This window comes from Lampris incognitus, chromosome 14 (assembly GCF_029633865.1).
Source record: "Lampris incognitus isolate fLamInc1 chromosome 14, fLamInc1.hap2, whole genome shotgun sequence".
Classification (NCBI taxonomy): domain Eukaryota; kingdom Metazoa; phylum Chordata; class Actinopteri; order Lampriformes; family Lampridae; genus Lampris; species Lampris incognitus.
The window spans coordinates 28,748,890-28,767,497 of NC_079224.1; the positions used below are offsets into that span (position 1 = coordinate 28,748,890).

Sequence of the window (18,608 nt, forward strand, 5' to 3'; positions counted from 1 at the left end):
GATATCAGCCACATCTTCTGTCTGTTGATGGTACAGCCCATGGAGGGGCTTGAGCTTCCATTATACCTCCTCTTCTTCTTCCTCCGCACTCTATCTTCTGCTGCCTGCGGTACTCACTCAGCAGTTTATCCTGGAGGGACCCTCTTTCTGATGTACTCATGGATGCTCCTTGTTTCATCCTAGATAGTGGCTCTGACACTCACTAGCCCTCAGCCCCCATCTTTTTGCTATCACACAGTCTCAGGCTGCTGGACTTCAGATGTAACCATCCATGCATTGTGAGGAGTTTCCATGTCCTGATATCTGCGGCCTTGATCTCCCCCTTTGGCCAGCTTATTATTCTAGTTAGGTATCTGATGGCTGGTAGGGCATATGTGGTGATGGCTAGGATCTTATTCGTCCCATTGAACTGGCTCCTCAGGACCTGCCTCACTCTCTGGAGGTATTTGGCTATAGCCGACTTCCTTGCTGCCTCCTCATAGTTTCCATTTGCCTGTGGAATACCCAGGTACATGTAAATGTCCTGTATGTCTGTTATCCTTCTATCTGGTAATTGAACCCCTTCAGTGCTCACCACCTTTCCTCTTTTTGCCACCATTCGACTGCACTTATCCAATCCGAATGACATCCCGATGTCGTCACTTAGATCCTGGTGAGGTGGATCAGCGAGTCAATTTCTCGCTCATTTCTGGCATACAGCTTGATGTCATCCATGTATAGGAGGTGGCTGATGGCAACTCCTCTTCTGAATCTGTATCCATATCCACTCTGTGATGATCTGTCTGAGAGGGTTCACCCCCCCCCCACCACCCGACTGAGAGGGTTCACCCTCCCCCCCTGTCATATATGGCATGAAACAGGCTTGTACTGTCTCATAAAGAATTTACTTGACTCACTGGATTATTTTGCTCCTTATTTGTTGAGTGTTTTTTTAAACAAGGTTTATATATATACACACACACACACACACACACACACATATATATATATATACAAGCAAGTAAATTGTGAATTATCCTTTCGAAAAAATCACAATGTGTTTTCTTGTGTAGTATCTTTATTTTTTAAAGTAGGTATCACAATAGTGGATAAAAAATTATGTTGTTTTTTTTTTAAGCAAAACTTCAAATACACTCTCAAAAGCACTTTGAGTCCATGGTCTTAACAACAACAAAAAACACCCCAAACTCTCTTATGGCTGTACATCTCCATGTTTGGGGTGTTTTTATAATGAACAAGTTTCCCCACATTAATAAATCGGTTTGGTTTATTTATGAGATTTTCTCATTTTGAATGGCATTTTGCAGACAGCTATTTCAATGACTGATGGTCATCAGCTGATAATTAAGGAGGCTGATTCAATGTGGATTTTAATCTCCAAAATTTACATCTGAGATCTTTTTAAGTTTGCATTTGTACCATTATGTAAATAATCAATGCTTTCAGAGGACAACCTTGTGTCTTCAAAAAGCCAGCAGTTGAGTAATTTAAAGAGAAAACATCCTTACTATCAGCAGTCAGAGATGCCCTGCACACAGCAGCCTTCCTCTCAGGTGCCACCACAAAACAAGGTTGCATTAATTAACCACGTTAGAATCACAATATTCTCCTGTGCACTGGAAGGCTTTAGGCCAGCTCCAGTTACATAAATTTAATGTAAACGAGGAACACATAAACAATAAACAATATCAAAACCATCTACATTTGACATTGGATGGATTAAATTCAGTCAACAAACTTGCATGTTTTAGAGTCTCTAGATTACCAATAAGTATGTATAATGCATGAGTAATTGTGTGCATGGGGACCTGCAATGGACTGGTAGCCTGGCTGGGTTGTCTCTGTGCTTTTCTGCCCAATGCATGCTGGGATACTGGGATAGACTTCAGCTCCCCTCGACCCTGAACTCCATTATGAGGGGATAGAGTATGAATGAATGAGATGGATACCCGTGGGTGCCACTTGAGTGGATTTTCACCGATCCTTCCTCTCCCTCCAGGCTTCTGCCACTTGAACCTTTCCTCCTCCCAGTTCCCCCGAGGCTTCACTTTCGACTGCGACGAAGTCAACTTTCCCATTGAACAACTCTGCTTCCTAGGCCTCATCTCCATGATTGATCCGCCGCGCGCTGCCGTGCCCGATGCAGTGGGCAAATGCCGCTCTGCCGGAATCAAGGTAATTAGTTCCGCCTCCCCCTGAGTTTGTTGTTGTTGTTTTTTTTTTGTTTTTTTTTCTGGGAAAGCTGTTAGTGCTCACACTTAGCTCTCTGTAAAGAAAGATACCCATCATTCCCTAATTCCTTTAATTATTTACAATCCAAATTATCTTGAGAAAATATATACTCTATTCTACTGCATCTTCAAGAGTAGAGTATCACTCCAGTTTGTTTAAGTACCGTTTGTTCTCACGCTTGTGCTCTGTACAGAAAGATACCCATCATTCCCTGATTCCTTTACTTATTCACCATATTCTTGAATACAGATAGACTCTGTTCGAGAAATGCACCAGTATTACTTTTTTTGCTGCAATTATGACTCCGAGTACAAATTTTTACTTTTGCTGAACAGTGCAGACTTGGACTATTAGTTTAGGGTCAATGGGTAAAATAATGGAGATAGGATCATGTTTTTTTTCTCCACCATTAAAGAAATACATGCCAAAAATGCAGTAAATCAAGCCATGTTGCTTTTAGTTATGACTTATAACTCATAGGTTTGATATTGAATTTTAGTTTTGGGTAAAGTCTCTGTTACCGCAACTCCATTTTAGCCTGGTGTCGGCCCGATGTCTTTTTTTTGGGGGGAGGATTTTTCCCTTTTTTCCCCCCAATTGCACTTGGCCAATTACCCCACTCTTCTGAGCCATCCTGGTCTCTGCCCCGCCCCCTCTGCTGATCCAGGGAGGGCTGCAGACTACCACATGCCTCCTCCAATACATGTGGTCGCCAGCCACTTCTTTTCACCTGACAGTGAGGCATTTCGCCAGGGGGACGTAGCACGTGGGAGGATCACGCTATTCCCCCTAGTTCCCCCTCCCCCCTGAACAGGCGCCCAGACCAACCAGAGGAGGCGCTAGTGCAGCGACCAGGACACATACCCACATCCGGCTTCCCACCTACAGACACGGCCAATTGTGTCTGTCGGGATGCCTGACCAAGCCAGAGGTAACTTGGGGCGGTTGAACACCAGACGAGCTGCAGCTTTCTGAACAAGCTCCAGAGGTCTGATGGCCGACGCCAGGGCGCAAGCAAGGAGGGAGTTGTCATAGTCCAGCCGGGAGATGACCAAAACCTGGATGAGCACCTGTGCAATCTCGTCGGTGAGGAATGGTAGGCAACGGAATAGACTGCCATGCCACCCAGATGCCCGTCGGCTTGATGTCTGATACCAGTATTGGTATCTGTGCATCCCTACTCGGTCCTAGTGTATCTTAAAGATTAAAGAGTATCTTATTGTTACATTCATACTACTTCAGTATGTTTAAGTACTTTAAAATATTCTGTTTATATCCATGTCAAGTTCATCATGTGTGCAAACCTACTTGGCTAACAATGAGGACTTGAACTTGATAAGCTGTCTCTCAAGGCCCTCATTCACCAAGTGTCTAAAAAAAATTGAGGCTGGTGCTCAGATTTCTCTTCAGACTGCATAAAAGTGAGGTAATTAAACCAGGTAAACAACACTTGATTAGAGTGCTTACTCCTATTGGCCCTGAAAGGGGATTGCTGATAATAAGTGAAGTTTATCTCTCAAAGGAAGATACTAGAAAGAAAACCAAAACCTTGTTAATGTATTAAACACATTGATTAAAGAGGCCAATCTTCAAACTAATAATGGAGGCATTTTGAAAGGGCATAGAAATGAACAGTGTCAATAGTTTTGCAGAGGTCGTACACATAATTCTGAATTAGCTGAGGGTTTAAAAGCTCAGGCAGACGCGACAAACTGACAGATCTTCATACGATGATTCAGTGGATATATCTCCTTAAAACATACACATATGTGATAAGGAAGGCACAGTGATGTGATACTGACAAACCATCTCCACAGTGTGATGGCTTGTCAGTGAGTCATGTGAACGACTCATTTACAGTATCATTTTTCTGCTGCCCCCCCCGCTCATATAAGGATTTGTACCAAGACCAAGTATCCTTTATAAAGGCATACTGTAATAGATATGCCCTCATCTAGACCCACTCTTTTTTTTCTTTTTCTTTTTTTTTTAAATTTCAAACAGCACAACAAATGTTTCATACAAAGATCTGCGTTGTATAGGGGGGGCCGGGTAGTGTGGCGGCCTATTCCGTTGCCTAACAACATGGATGGGGATCGCCGGTTCAAATCCCTGTGTTACCTCTGGCTTGGTTGGGCGTCCCTACAGACAAAATTGGCCGTGTCTGTGGGTGGGAAGCCGAATGTAGGTATGTGTCCTGGTTGCTGCACTAGCACCTCTTCTGGTCGGTCGGGGCGCCTGTTTGGGGGGGAGGGGGAACTGGGCGGGAATAGCTTGATCCTCCCACACACTACGTCCCCCTGGTGAAAGTCCTCACTGTCAGGTGAAAAGAAGTGGCTGGTGACTCCACATTTATCGTAGGTGACATGTGGTAGTCTGCAGCCCTCCTCGGATCGGCAGAGGGCGTGGAGCAGCGACAGGGACAGCTTGGAAGAGTGGGTTAATTGGACAAGTACAATTGGGGGGGAAAAGGGGGGGAAATCCAAAAAAAGAAAAAGAAAATCTGACTTGTTCCAAAAAACTACAGAATTATAAAAAAATAAATGTCGGCTTTCAACAAATACACTTTAAGTCATCACCCTCATAATCCCCTCCCTTCATGCTCTCATAGATTTCCAACAAAGTGAGTGGCAGTGTAAGCCTATTGCAAGCCAAATTATTCTACAATTTGCAAGGTGCGATAGCAAGATACTAATTATCTATTAGGCTGGTTGCAGTATCGGTAACCATCTATCAGGGTACATGCAGTAACGGTGTCTGCAAACTCAGTGAGGTTATAAAGCCCGCAAAATGACCGTGCATTCAAACTTGCCCACCTTCAGCCTTAAAAAAAAACAAAAAAAAACACAGCACCCACATTTATTGCATGTCTAGCAGGACCTGCTGGCCTGCCTGCCCCATGCAGAACTTTATTAAGAGATGTTACAACAGATATTGCCTTTAACTGAATTTTCAGCCTACTGAGAGTTAACACTTAAGACTCTTTTTCACTTTGCAATTTGATCCTGCATGTTGACTCTGCTACGTTTGTACCTTTTGATTTTTTTTATTCATGTGTTTATCTTTTATTTTATTTTTAAAAATAATTCAATGTAATTCTGTATTTCTTACACAATTTTATGCCTTACATAAAGTACTTTCAACTGCCTTTGAGTATGAAATGCGCTATACAACTAAACTTGTCTTACCTTGTCTTTACTTACAGCATTGACAGCTAAAACTTAGGTTCAAATGTTTTGTTTTAATTGGTGGTTACCCCTTAACACCATGGGTGTCGGTTAGTTACACAACAGTGACAGTCTTCAGGATTTTGGCTTTAATAACACAATACCTTATGCTACTTGGCAGATGTTTTTAATCTAAGGAGCCACACTGCATTAATGAGCACATGAGTTAAACATGGACTTCCCTGTTGGAACAGGACCATTCACCCAGGCAGTGATGCCATGGACTGACTTAATGGTATTCATCCATTTGCAATGGAGATCTATATGTATAAAAATGTCTTTCCACCAACACTAGACCAGCTGAATTCACTAACCAGCTCACCTTCAACCGGTCAGAGGAGGACTTATCAGTGAAATCAGCTGGTGTAGGGTTGTATTAGGAAGAAAACCTGTATACACATGGCCATCCATGGCACATGGTCAAATACCACCACTCTAATAACTGAGTGACACATAACCTTTGGCATGACTTACAGGCTTGGAGGCACATAACTCATACATGCCACCAGACATGTCAAATGGATGAGATACAGTAGGGTTCAATATGGTAATACTCTATGATTTATGGGGCTTTCTCCCTGTGGTCAGGTGATCATGGTGACTGGAGACCACCCAATCACAGCCAAGGCCATTGCTAAGGGTGTAGGCATCATCTCTGAGGGTAACGAGACTGTAGAGGACATTGCTGAGAGACTCAACATCCCCCTGAGCCAAGTAAACCCCAGGTGTGTTTGTGTGTGTATGTGTGTGTGTGTGTGTAAGGGTGGGGGGGGGGACTTTAGTTTATGGTCCTCCTGTGTGAGAACTGAGAACAAGTGTGTGTGGAAATCATGTAGGTTGTATGTATGTGCTTAAACTATGTGAGGCATTGAAGGGTGTGTTTGGTGTTTGTACGGTTGTTTGTATGTGTGTGTGTGTGTCTGAGTGTGTGCTAGCAAGTAAGTATTGGTGTGTGCTTGTGAACCCAGGTATTTCAAGTGTATGAGAGGGTGTGTGTATGTATGACAGCTGCACTTGTGCCCTGGGCTTGCATGTGCAGATAGGACAGAGAGTGCAAAACTGTCCAAAAGAGAGTGGAATTTGTGTGCACTGGAAGATGTGCATACGTCAGGACTAGTGACTTCTTTCTGTGTGTGTGTGTGTGTGTGTGTGTGTGTGTGTGTGTGTGTGTGTGTGTGTGTGTGTGTGTGTGTGTGTGTGGTAACAGGGATGCCAAGGCCTGTGTGGTGCACGGGTCGGACCTGAAGGATATGAGTTCGGAGTACCTGGACGACCTGCTGAGGAACCACACTGAGATTGTGTTTGCACGTACTTCACCTCAACAGAAACTTATCATAGTGGAGGGCTGCCAGAGACAGGTGTGTGTGTGCACACGTGAGTGTGTAAATGAGCATGGCTTTACAAATACAGGGGGTGCATCCCAGCCCTTGTGTGTTCAGTTTTTTATATTCTCCTTATGCTTGTGTGAGCTTCCTCGAGAGGGCTTCAGTTTCCTCCCATGGTCCAACGACATCCATAGCATATTAATTAGAGACTCTGATTTACTCATAGGTATGAATGGGTGTAAGACTGGTTGTGTGTGGGCCCCGTAATGGGCCAGTGACTTGTCCAGGGTGTCTCCCTGCTTTTCTGCTCAATGCCTGTTGGGATAGCCTCCAGCCCTGTCTGACTTGGAACTGCATTAAGCAGGTATAGAGAAGGAGTGACTATTCGTTTGTGGTCAAATGTGGATGTCTGTTTTTGAATGTATATGTGCTCGAGTGTCTCATATATATGCATCAGGAGGTTGTGGGAGATTTAAGAGAGTAATGAGGTATAGGTGTGTTTGCACATTAGTGTGGACATTTTCAAGGAGTTTGGTTAAATATACAAGTGTGCAAGTGTGTTTTCGGCAGCTGATGAATATGAGTGCCTGAATATAGATTATGTATGGCAAAGTATGCAAAAAATGTTCTGTGCATGAGTATGAGTGTGTCAGTCTGTGTGTGCTTGCACTCACAGGCACACACATGTTCAGTTCAACTTGTAATCCACCCCGACTCACTATATGTGACTCAATAATTCCAACTCAATTCCATTTTTCATTACATTTTTTTCTCAAGTGACCCTTTGAAAAGACAGTTTGAAGGGGTTTGGAGTGAAGGGTGAAAGAAAGAAATAAGGCTTTGACATGAAATGAGGCTAAATCGCGTTACTTATCTTGCCAGGCTGTATGTCCGCCGCATTCACTCTCATTTCTTGACTCTTTTGTTCTGTGGTACTTGTGAATCCAGGGGGCAATCGTGGCAGTGACAGGGGATGGTGTGAATGACTCGCCCGCCCTGAAGAAAGCCGACATCGGGGTTGCCATGGGAATCTCTGGCTCCGACGTCTCAAAGCAGGCAGCTGACATGATCCTGCTGGACGACAACTTTGCCTCCATTGTCACCGGAGTGGAGGAGGGTGAGATGGGGAAGGATTGGAAGGGTAGATTAAGTTAAAAAATTAGAAAGGGAAAGAAAAAAATGAATACAGGAGGAAAGAGAAAAAAATAGGCCAAAGGAGAGATGGAAAAAAAGGAAAGAAAATAGCAAGAAAAAAAAATATTGGAAGGATAGAAAGGCTGGGCAAAAGATGAAAATAAACAGGAAGAAAGTAAGAAGGAAAGAAAGCTAGACCAAAAATGGATAAGAAAAATGTTTTCAAAATCAGCACCCCTGCCAAACCAACACCTCCGTCTTATCTCTCTTTGATGCCTCCAAGGTCGTCTGATCTTCGACAACCTGAAGAAGTCCATCGCCTACACCCTGACCAGCAACATCCCAGAGATCACTCCTTTCCTCCTTTTCATCATTGCCAGCGTTCCCCTCCCTCTGGGAACTGTTACCATCCTGTGTATCGACCTGGGCACCGACATGGTGAGCAGCGGGAGACCACAAACAAGCGTGCTCTTCTCACGTGGCTGTAGAAGCCGTAAAACGCTGTTCATTGTGTTTCGTACCCCGGGGTGGCTGTATTAGACTGTTGTATTTTTGTTCTCCTGAATGTCACAGTTAGCTGCTTTCTCCCCATGGTGGCTAGCTATGCAATTTGCTGCAAATTAAATTCCCTGTATTGCCTGAATTAACAAGGAGACCATATCTAAATTTCTGAGGGAAAAAAAAACATCAAACAAAACTAAATTTACTCAGAGGAGGATGTCATCCGTGTTTGGTTGAACCTTAATATACAAAATATGCAAATAACTTCACAATCTCAATTACAATCTCGACTTTGATTTTCCTTGGGTTTGTCCCTAAATATTTGTTTCTTATGAAAACATATGAGAGGTTTTTAGGAAATGGGTTATTATACATAATTGCTGCCACAGATTTTTTCTCCATCAGAGATTGCAAGGACTAAACACAGATCAATGTGTATTCAGTGGTTATTTTTCAGAAACCTTTCAGTACAAAAAGATGCTTGTTGTCGACAAGTTTTGGGGATACTTCTCAATGCAGGGGATGATGAATTCTAATATGGTGCACAGCTTGGGGGGCATTTAAAAACAGGTTATTTTAAACACTGTTATCTAATATTCCACCTCATGGTCAATGAACAAAATAAATTCCTCCCATGAAGTTTTCATTGCAGCATTATATATAGTCTTTCAGAGACAATCTCAGGTCAGTCCATCAGGGCTCAGACACTCTTCTCTTACACCTCGACATTGTCAGACTTTATTTCAGTTTGGAAAATTGAAACTTAATTTTTCATAAATATTGTCTTTTTTTCATTGAGTGGTATCTCATCAACAAAGGGCAGTTAACTGATTATATACTATCAGTGTGAAAATTTGACTTTTTTCAAAAGATTTTATGATGCACATTTCACATTTGCCAACCCCCCCCTTTTCTCCCCAATGTATCCGGCCAATTACACCGCTCTTTCCGGGCTGTCCTGGTCGCTGCTCCCCCCCTTCTGCTGATCCAGGGAGGGCTGCAGACTACCACATGCCTCCTCCGATACATGTGGCGTCGCCAGCCACTTCTTTTCACCTGACAGTGAGGAGTTTCACCAGGGGGACGTAGCGTGTGGAAGGATCACGCTATTCCCCGCAGTTCTCCCTCCCCCCTGAACAGGCGCCCTGACTGACCAGAGGAGGTACTAGTGCAACGACCAGGACACATACCCACATCTGGCTCCCCACCCGCAGACACTGCCAATTGTGTCTGTAGGGATGCCCAACCAAGCCGGAGGGGACACTGGGATTCAAACCGGTGATCCCTGTATTAGTAGGCTACCCAGACGCCCACATTTGCCATTTTTTGCATAGGAAATTGGAGAGTGATAGGAAAGATGAATCAGAGAGAGAGAAGGCTCAACATGCAATGAAGGTCCTGGTGTGGGTGTTACTAGTTAAACTACCAGGACGCCCATAAAAATCCAATTTTAACCATGGGTCTTAACACCCAAGATGTGAATATTCATGCATACGTCCCACAGTCTTATCCTCATATACAGCAGAGAAAACCTCGTCGCTACTGATGCTCTCTACTTTTTCCAAATTCATCGAAGATGGACTAATTTTGCTTTTGGCTGAAAGACAACACCAGTTTGCCCTCATGTTAAAAAAAGAAAAGCACTCGGTGAATTTCAAATATGGACAGGGAGTTAGTTACTCAGGGCTATGCTTTTCCGTTTCCAGATGCTAGGCTCTTGACGTATTTCTCACAGCACCAAGAAACAAGCTGCAGCGCCTGTACTGCTCGATGGAAAGGTGTTATCCATCACTGTAAAAAAGGCAGAGGATGAATAAATCTCATAACACTTGTTTTCATTACCTCGAGTTTCATTTTCCCACCTCAGAGATTACTAACAGTGTGTGGTTGGGAATGGCTCCCACAAATTTGAGTGGAAAAGCATTAAAACTGGTCTTGGGGTTTGTGTAAAGGTAATAAATTGCGTGATATTAGATGTAGACTCCTTAAGTGCGAAAAGTAATAGTACATAGTAAAATGGCCTCATATTTTAGCGCAAGGCAGAATACTAACTTCAACACAGCACCTTCAACAGGTTAAGCTACAGGGGAGGATTTATGCTTCTGTAATTGTCAATGCAACATCTCCCAGCCTTGTTCTAATCATCACATGGAAGATTAAGTTCTTTTGTTTTCAGTGGTGGAATGTAGATGCTTAAGTTGATGGGTTTTTTTTTACCCCTTTTTCTCCCCAATTGAATCCAGCCAATTACCTCACTCTTCCAAGCCATCCCGGTCACTGCTCCACTCCCTCTGCTGATCCGGGGAGGGATGCAGACTACCACATGCCTCCTCCGATACATGTGGAATCGCCAGCCGCTTCTTCTCACCTGACAGTAAGGAGTTTCGCCAGGAGGACGTAGTGTGTGGGAGGATCATGCACTACGTTCCCCCTCCTCCCCAAACGGGTGCCCTGACCAACTAGAGCAGATGCTAGTGCAGTGACCAAAACACATACCCACATCCGGCTTCCCAACCGCAGACACAGCCAATTGTGTCTGTAGGGACGCCCGACCAAGCCGGAGGTAACACGGGGATTCGAACCGGTGATCCCCGTGTTGGTAGGCAACGATGTACACTTTCTTGACTGTTTAGGATCATAGGGTAATGTGCTTGTTTTCCGTCTGAATTTAACTTCAGATATGATCATTTTGAAGTTTCATTGCACTTTATTTGATCACATTCGCATACAAAATCTACAAGACTGTGTATGTATAATGAACGTTGACAGAGTAAGCTGAGGGACATTTACTTTGAAATGTAGCAAGGTAGGGCGGCAGGTGGCGCAGTGGTTAGCGCAGTCACCTCACAGCAAGGAGATCCCGGGTTCGAACCCCGGGGTTATCCTACCTTGGGGGTCATCCCAGGTCATCCTCTGTGTGGAGTTTGCATGTTCTCCCCGTGTCTGCGTGGGTTTCCTCCAGGTGCTCCGGTTTCCTCCCACAGTCCAAAAGACATGCATGTTAGGTTTATCCAATAAACACACACGGGGGGGAAGGGGGAGTTTGCATGTTCTCCCCGTATCTGCGTGGGTTTCCTCCGGGTGCGCCGGTTTCCTCCCACAGTCCAAAGACATGCAGGTCAGGTGAATCAGCTGTACTAAATTGTCCCTAGGTGTGAGTGTGTGTTTGTGTGTGTGTGTGTGTGTGTGTGTGTGTGTGTGTGTGTGTGTGTGTGTGTGTGTGTGGGCCCTGTGATGGACTGGCGGCTTGTCCAGGGTGCTTCCTTGCCTGCTGCCCAATGAATGCTGGGATAGGCTCCAGCATACCGTGACCCTAATTAGGATAAGCGACTTGTATAATGGATGGATGTAGTCAGGTAGATGACGCTTGGAACAGTGAAACTTTACTCTAAGTGAAGTATTCAAGTCAACGTACAAAGTCTTCATATCTGGTAGCCAGGTTGTTAACAGCTTGTTAACAGATTAGTCCAACTCTGGGCTACAGGCTCAGCGCCCTGAAGCGATTTAGCAGTGACAGGCTGAGCACTGAACTTGCAATGATTATCTTTAGCAAACGGGAAAAAAAAAGCTAGCCGTGAAGAGATGTTTATCAAAGCAAGATGTGGGACAGTTTAGAAGACTTCAAGTTTGAAATTAGGATACCACGAACGCACACACGCGCACACTGGGTGCACATGAATACATACACCCACCCACATGCTTGCTCATGCAAGCACAGGCCTCTTCTCCGGTGGGAAAAAAAAATCAATGCCTGGGATACTTACATCCTACACCCACTGTTTATCTATCTGAACAACCTCTGCCTTGGATCAAGGGAGGGCAAACCCTAAACAGACTGGATTTGTTGTCACTGGATATGAGCTGAGTTTTACCCAGCTTCATGTCCCCAACTCAAATCCAACCTATGTCCTGGAGATTTCCTCCACCAAGTCACACATATTGCCATCTCCCTTACCAAGTAGAAGGCACCAATATAAGATCTTTATAGCATGGACCTCTCCGCTCTTTTATGAGTGTCTGAAATTTTCTTTTTAAGCCCCCCCCTCCCATCCCAAATGCAGTCTGCCTGTCACTGTCTTTCCATTCCTCTCTGTGCTGCACCTGCAAACTTTGGAATCTCTTCCCCCTCACATCTGCATACTGGACTCCATTACAGGATTCAAAACTGCTTTTTAGACTAGTTTACTCGCTTTAACTGCATCGACTGCATCAGGATGTACCTCCTTGCCGAGGTATGCTATGTTGCTTATTGTGTGTTTTATTGTTGATTGCACTGATGTTTTTAACTGCTTTGTTGTTTATTATATTTTTTTTTACTGACCATATATGATGTAAGTTGACCTGGGTGTCATGAAAGGTGCCATTAAATGAAATGTGTTATTATTATTGTTATTATTTATTGTTATTAATGGGCGTCCGGGTGGCATGGCGGTCTATTCCGTTGCCTTCCAACAAGGGGCTCAGCGGTTCGAATCCCCGTGTTACCTTGGTTGGGCGTCCCTACAGACACAATTGGCCGTGTCTGCGGGTGGGAAGCCGGATGTGGGTATGTGTCCTGGTCACTGCACTAGCGCCTCCTCTGGTCGGTCGGGGCACCTGTTGGGGGGGAGGGGGAACTGGGGGGGAATAGCGTGATCCCCCCACGCGGTACGTCCCCTTGATGAAACTCCTCACTGTCAGGTGAAAAGAAGCCTCTGGTGACTCTACATGTATCGGAGGAGGCATGTGGTAGTCTGCAGCCCTTACCGGATTGCCAGAGGGGGCTGAGCAGGGATCGGGATGACTCGGAAGAGTGGAGTAATTGGCCGGATACAATTGGGAAGAGAAGGGAGGGGGGAATATATATATATATAACAGGTACAGGAAAAAAAGTTTTAATACATTGCAGTACAGGCCTGTTTCATGCGTTGTGCACTGTGTTGATATCCCGCTCCTCATTACACTTATAACACCATTGACGGTTTTGGAAAAAAACGCTATATATATATATATATATATATATAGCGTTTTTTTTTCCGGAAACATCATTGATGGTTTCCGGAAAAAAACGCTATTCCAGCTTCTTACCCTGTTTAGCACTTTTGAAGCCACCATGGACCCAGCGAATTTTGGATACATACACACGCACACACGCACACACACACATATGTGTGTGTGTGCGTGTGTGTGTGTGTGCGTGTGTATGTATCCAAAATCCAGCACTCATCACTGCTAATTAGTGCATTAGCAGCTGATGAGTGCACGACGCATGGAACAAGCTTATATTGCTATGTATTAAAAGTTTTTTTCCTACGTCTATATTGATATTCTGTTCCTCATTAGTTGAGCACTTTTATCAACACCATTGACGGTTTCTTTAAAAAAACATATATATATATATATATAGATATAGATATTGATATAGATATATATATAGTTAATTACAGTCTGCTGTCTATCATAGGTCTTGCATTGCCCTTCTCTGCTGTCAGCATTTTTTTGCCACCATGAATCATTTTTTGTACAGAATTTTTGGTTTCCAGATTGTGGCTTCTCACATCCCCCCTCCCCTTTCTACCTCCATCTTCAGGTTCCAGCCATCTCTTTGGCTTATGAGACAGCAGAGAGCGACATCATGAAGCGCCAGCCCAGGAACCCTAAGACAGACAAGTTGGTTAATGAGCGGCTCATCAGCATGGCCTATGGACAGATAGGTCTGTCACCTCACAGCTGATAACCTAATGGCCCTGTGGCTCTGCACGCTGCTTTGTGACGTCCCTCTGCCTTTGAGTACTGAAGTCAGGGTTGTAAACAAGAGTTAGGGTCCATAAAAATGTCAAATATTGACATTTAACCACAAACGCCAGCTATTCTTGCAGCGGTACGCCGATGTAAATGTTTAGGAGCTCGGGAATAGATAGGAAACTAGATGGCAGAGGTGAATAAATGGTGAGGAGAAGGTTTTACACTCCCCTTCCATTTCTCTTGACATTTGCAGCAAATAGATGAGGAGAAAGAGCAACTGCTGCCTAGTTAATGTTGGTCATGTTTCACTGGTCAGCGACTCACTTGGATGAATGCTTTTTATCTCCAGTTTTAAAAAAGGGTTGGGAATAGTGAAAAATCAAAGGCTGGCCCAGTTTCATGAACGGTTAAATGGGTCAAGATATGAGAGATATTCATTGGACAACATACCATTTAAGGCTGAGCACGTACTCAAAAGTGCAAACGGCACAAATCTGATCCCATATTAGTTTAGACAGGACCATTTCTGTGGCAAAGCTACATTATGTAGCTTTATTTTGACATGCCATTTTGTATGCCGACACATCACATCCCACCCCAATCACAAGTCATTGTCTTGACACCACAGCTTGAAGTCTCGAGGTGTCTACATCTTACATTTCATGCGTTTAGCTGGCAATCTTGTCCAGAAGCATTTACAAGGGGTGCAGCAGTAGAATAAGTTTAGAAAGCCTAGATTACCCCGTTACAGAAAAAAAGCAACATTCAAGGACTGTGGGTGTCAAGAGTCGCAGTGCCCAGATGACAGATGTCACAAATGTTCCCCTGTCACTTGAATGTTCATTTGACACAGCTCTCGGTATAAATGCTGAACTCAAGTCAGGGGCCTTGGTCACAATGCAACAAATTATTAACAAATAGTCAATCCCAAGCAGTGTGTTTCTGGTGAGAGAACATTATGAGTTAAGAAAGCTTAAAACACCATAACAGCAAAGGGTAAGGCTGTCGTCATGCCACTACAAGACGGATTAAATTGTAGCAGGCAAGCAAGAGATGGAGCCCTGCACACTTCATGACTGACATGGTCCGATTTTTAGTTATACCCATAGAGACACACACACACACACACACACACACACACACACACACACACACACACACACACACACACACACACACACACACACAGCCTCTATAACGATGTGAGAACACAAAGCCCCATGTTGTCATGACATATCAGCCCAGCTCTTTCTTTGTCAGTGCACTGTAATAATAATTTTTCAAGTTGACTGTGTAGAGGCCCTTCCATTGTTGCCATTTTTCCACCGACTTCACCTCCGTCTCTATGCTCCAGTACGACTCGTTGTTTGCCCTTCATCTTTTTCTTTGGTTCCACCATCATCCTTCTGACATGCCATCTTCCACTTGCTGTGTTGTTTTTCTTCTGTGGATTCCCCCCCCCCTTTTCCTCCCCAATTGTACTGGACCAATTACTTCACTCTTCCGAGTCGTCCAGGTTACTGCTGCACCTGCTTTTTGATCCAGGGAGGGCTGCAGATTACCACATGCCTGCTCCAATACATGTGGAGTCACCAGCCGCTTCTTTTCACCTGACAATGAGGAGTTTCACCAGGGGGACGTAGCACATGGGAGGATCACGCTATTCCCCCCAGTTCCCCCTCCCCCGAATAGATGCCCCGACCGACCCGAGGAGGCACCAGTGCAGCGACCAGGACACATACCCACATCTGGCTTCCCACCCGCAAACACAGCCAATTGTGTCTGTAGGGATGCCTGACCAAGCCAGAGGTAACATGAGGATTCAGACCAGCGATCCCCATGTTGGTAGGCATCACAATAGACCGCCACACTACCCAGACGCCACGCTTACAGTATTTTGTTTTCCGTTTTCCCACCTACCACTACAGGAACGTATACAGACATGCTCAGATTCCAGTTGAAAAATGACATTAGTCTTGTTACGAGAGGTTTAGAGTCTTTAACCCCTCACACACAGGTGTAATGAGTCAGCGCTGGGCCCCAATACAGGATGGTCAAAGTGGGCTCCGGCCTGTCCATCACAATCAAACGTAACATAACGTCATGTCAGTAGCGAATGAAAGATGTGAAAGCACGCACCTTTAAAATGACCAGCGACAGCGAAATGCACTGCACAGTTGAAGCCTAAATGAAATGATTACTAGAAAAACAGACCGCCGTGCTATAGAAGATGAGTCATAATCTCAAGGCCAAGGTAGTAATGGACTAGCCTACTGAACAAAATCTGGTGTCAGAGCACTATAACAGATGAAAACACAATCGGTGATGGCGCAGCATTATTCATGCCTATGCATAGGCCTTACAAACACAAAACACAAGTGTGTAGGTTGATTATTAGTCAAATAAATAATGAATAAGTCCTACTTATATCAAATAAATAATAAATAAGTTATCCCGCGACCCTGAGAGCAGGATAAGTGGTTTGGATAATGGATGGGTGGATGGATATGCCTACATCATAGGCGCACTCTTCAGGCTTGTCGCTGTGTGAAGTTGTCTATTCTACTGCGTAGTACACAGTAGTACATATGTCCATAATAACACATGGGCACACTTTGCACATTTTTGAACATATCCTATACCGTAGACTCAGTGCTCGAGATCTTTGATATGATAGTAGTGAGATAATTGTATTGCATTGGGGCCCTAAACTGTTGCAGGCCCCAATGCAGCTGCATTACCTACATATATGTTAGTTTTGCCGCTACTCACACACTAAAGGATAATTGTTGTGACAGTCCAGTGGGTCCACCGCAGATCAGCATGGACTGGGCCCAAACTTGAAAAGCAGTCATGATGACCCAATCGTTACTAAATTGGGCTCGAAAGTTGAGAAGTGTTTCCCCGACATATGAGGCAAGCAAAGGACTGAGGGAGAAGAAATTGCGCATGGTTCAAATGTGTATGTATGTAGGTACGTTAGTGTCCCATCATGAGGACACAGTGTGGGTATATGCATGCATGGCTGCATCAAGTTACATTAATGTAATAAGACCTCAAATGTTTGCAAAGGAAAGCCACTGGCTCAGCATTGGATCTACTATATCTTTAACAATCCGCCAGGAAAGGTGAGGGGACTCTGATGGTCTCTAAACACCCCTGTCCTTGTCCTCTGACTTGGACATACCTGCAACTTTTTTATTTTGATGCCATGTATAAAAAAAAAAAGTCTATAGAAAGTTTGAACGTGTACAATTAAAGAATGACATGACAAATTCATCTTAGTTATATAAAAACAAAGTTACAAATAAAAAAAAACAAAACAAAAAAACCTGTCAATACATAATGTTAAACAAACATTTAAACATAATTTAAAAGTAAAAGGTTAAATGAAAAATAAAATTGAGGGAAAATATGTAAAAAGAATCATAATCCATCAAATGGAGTCACGGGGAAGGAAAGAACAAATATGAAAGAAAGAATTTTTCAAAGACATTCAGTGATCTAAGAGCGTTCTTATTTTTCAGCTGGAATTCCTTCCTAACGACCATGAACAGGGATCTGCAACAAGGTCAGACTCAGAATTGGAATCACAATTTGTTGCATTAGCCAAAGTAAATTTTCACAGTAAGTTACAAGAAACTTGACTTCATGGGATACCCACATGAAACTCAAGGCAATAACATGAGGATATGAGGTAGAATATCTAACAGAGGAAATTAAAAGATTAAATGAATTCTGGGTATAATTGGTTTCTTCTGTACAGAATTTTAAAAAAAAGTTTCATAAACCAGAAAAATGTGCAGATTGTTAGTATTCGATACAGTGTTTGCACATATTAAGTATAACGCTGATCAGTGAAACTAGCAGGATGAGAGACAGGAAGCTTAAGTGTATATGCCGTATTAGAAATTTGGTAGAAATAATTAAACCATTGCTGGGAAAGTTAAACTGACATTCAGCTTTGTTCACCACATTAACTTTACACTCCCCGTCTTGGTGATGTCAGTTTTTCCTCAGAGATGTGTTTGAATCTGGTTGCGTGAACATAACCTGCTCCACAGCAGGTTAGCCATGTAGCATATGATACTGTGGCAATACGACCGCCATTGAAGTGAGCCTCAGACATGGGACCAAAAGCCCAAGCTAAAACACAAAGTTAGCTCCTAACCCACTTACCTTGATGTGTGAGAAAAGCCCCAGTTTTCATTTGACACAAGGAACAAATTGGTCAGTTTATGCTGGTTTCTGATGCTTCATCAGCACTCCTCTTGTACAGCTGAACTTCAACGTCCACCATTTGAAAAATGTGACCAAATGTCATGAATCTGATAAAATTATTACTAACGAGACATAAGACTCTCTTCTGACTTTACTTGTGACTTGCCTTTTTGATTGCATTTATTTCACTGAGGATTTTTTGTCTTCCTCTGTTGACATAATGTATCTCCTAACAATAATAACG

General features: G+C 43.6%; 1 protein-coding gene across 1 annotated transcript in view; it reads left to right on the forward strand.

Moving 5' to 3' along the window:
- The window catches only part of atp1a2a (ATPase Na+/K+ transporting subunit alpha 2a), a 63,389-nt gene that overhangs the window by 31,578 nt on the left and 13,203 nt on the right, over positions 1-18,608 (forward strand). Inside the window, exons 14-19 of the mRNA XM_056292487.1 lie at positions 2,000-2,175; positions 6,048-6,184; positions 6,667-6,817; positions 7,733-7,901; positions 8,202-8,356; positions 13,989-14,112. Of these exons, the coding sequence (XP_056148462.1) occupies positions 2,000-2,175; positions 6,048-6,184; positions 6,667-6,817; positions 7,733-7,901; positions 8,202-8,356; positions 13,989-14,112 (912 nt within the window). The remainder of the gene's footprint in view (positions 1-1,999; positions 2,176-6,047; positions 6,185-6,666; positions 6,818-7,732; positions 7,902-8,201; positions 8,357-13,988; positions 14,113-18,608) is intronic.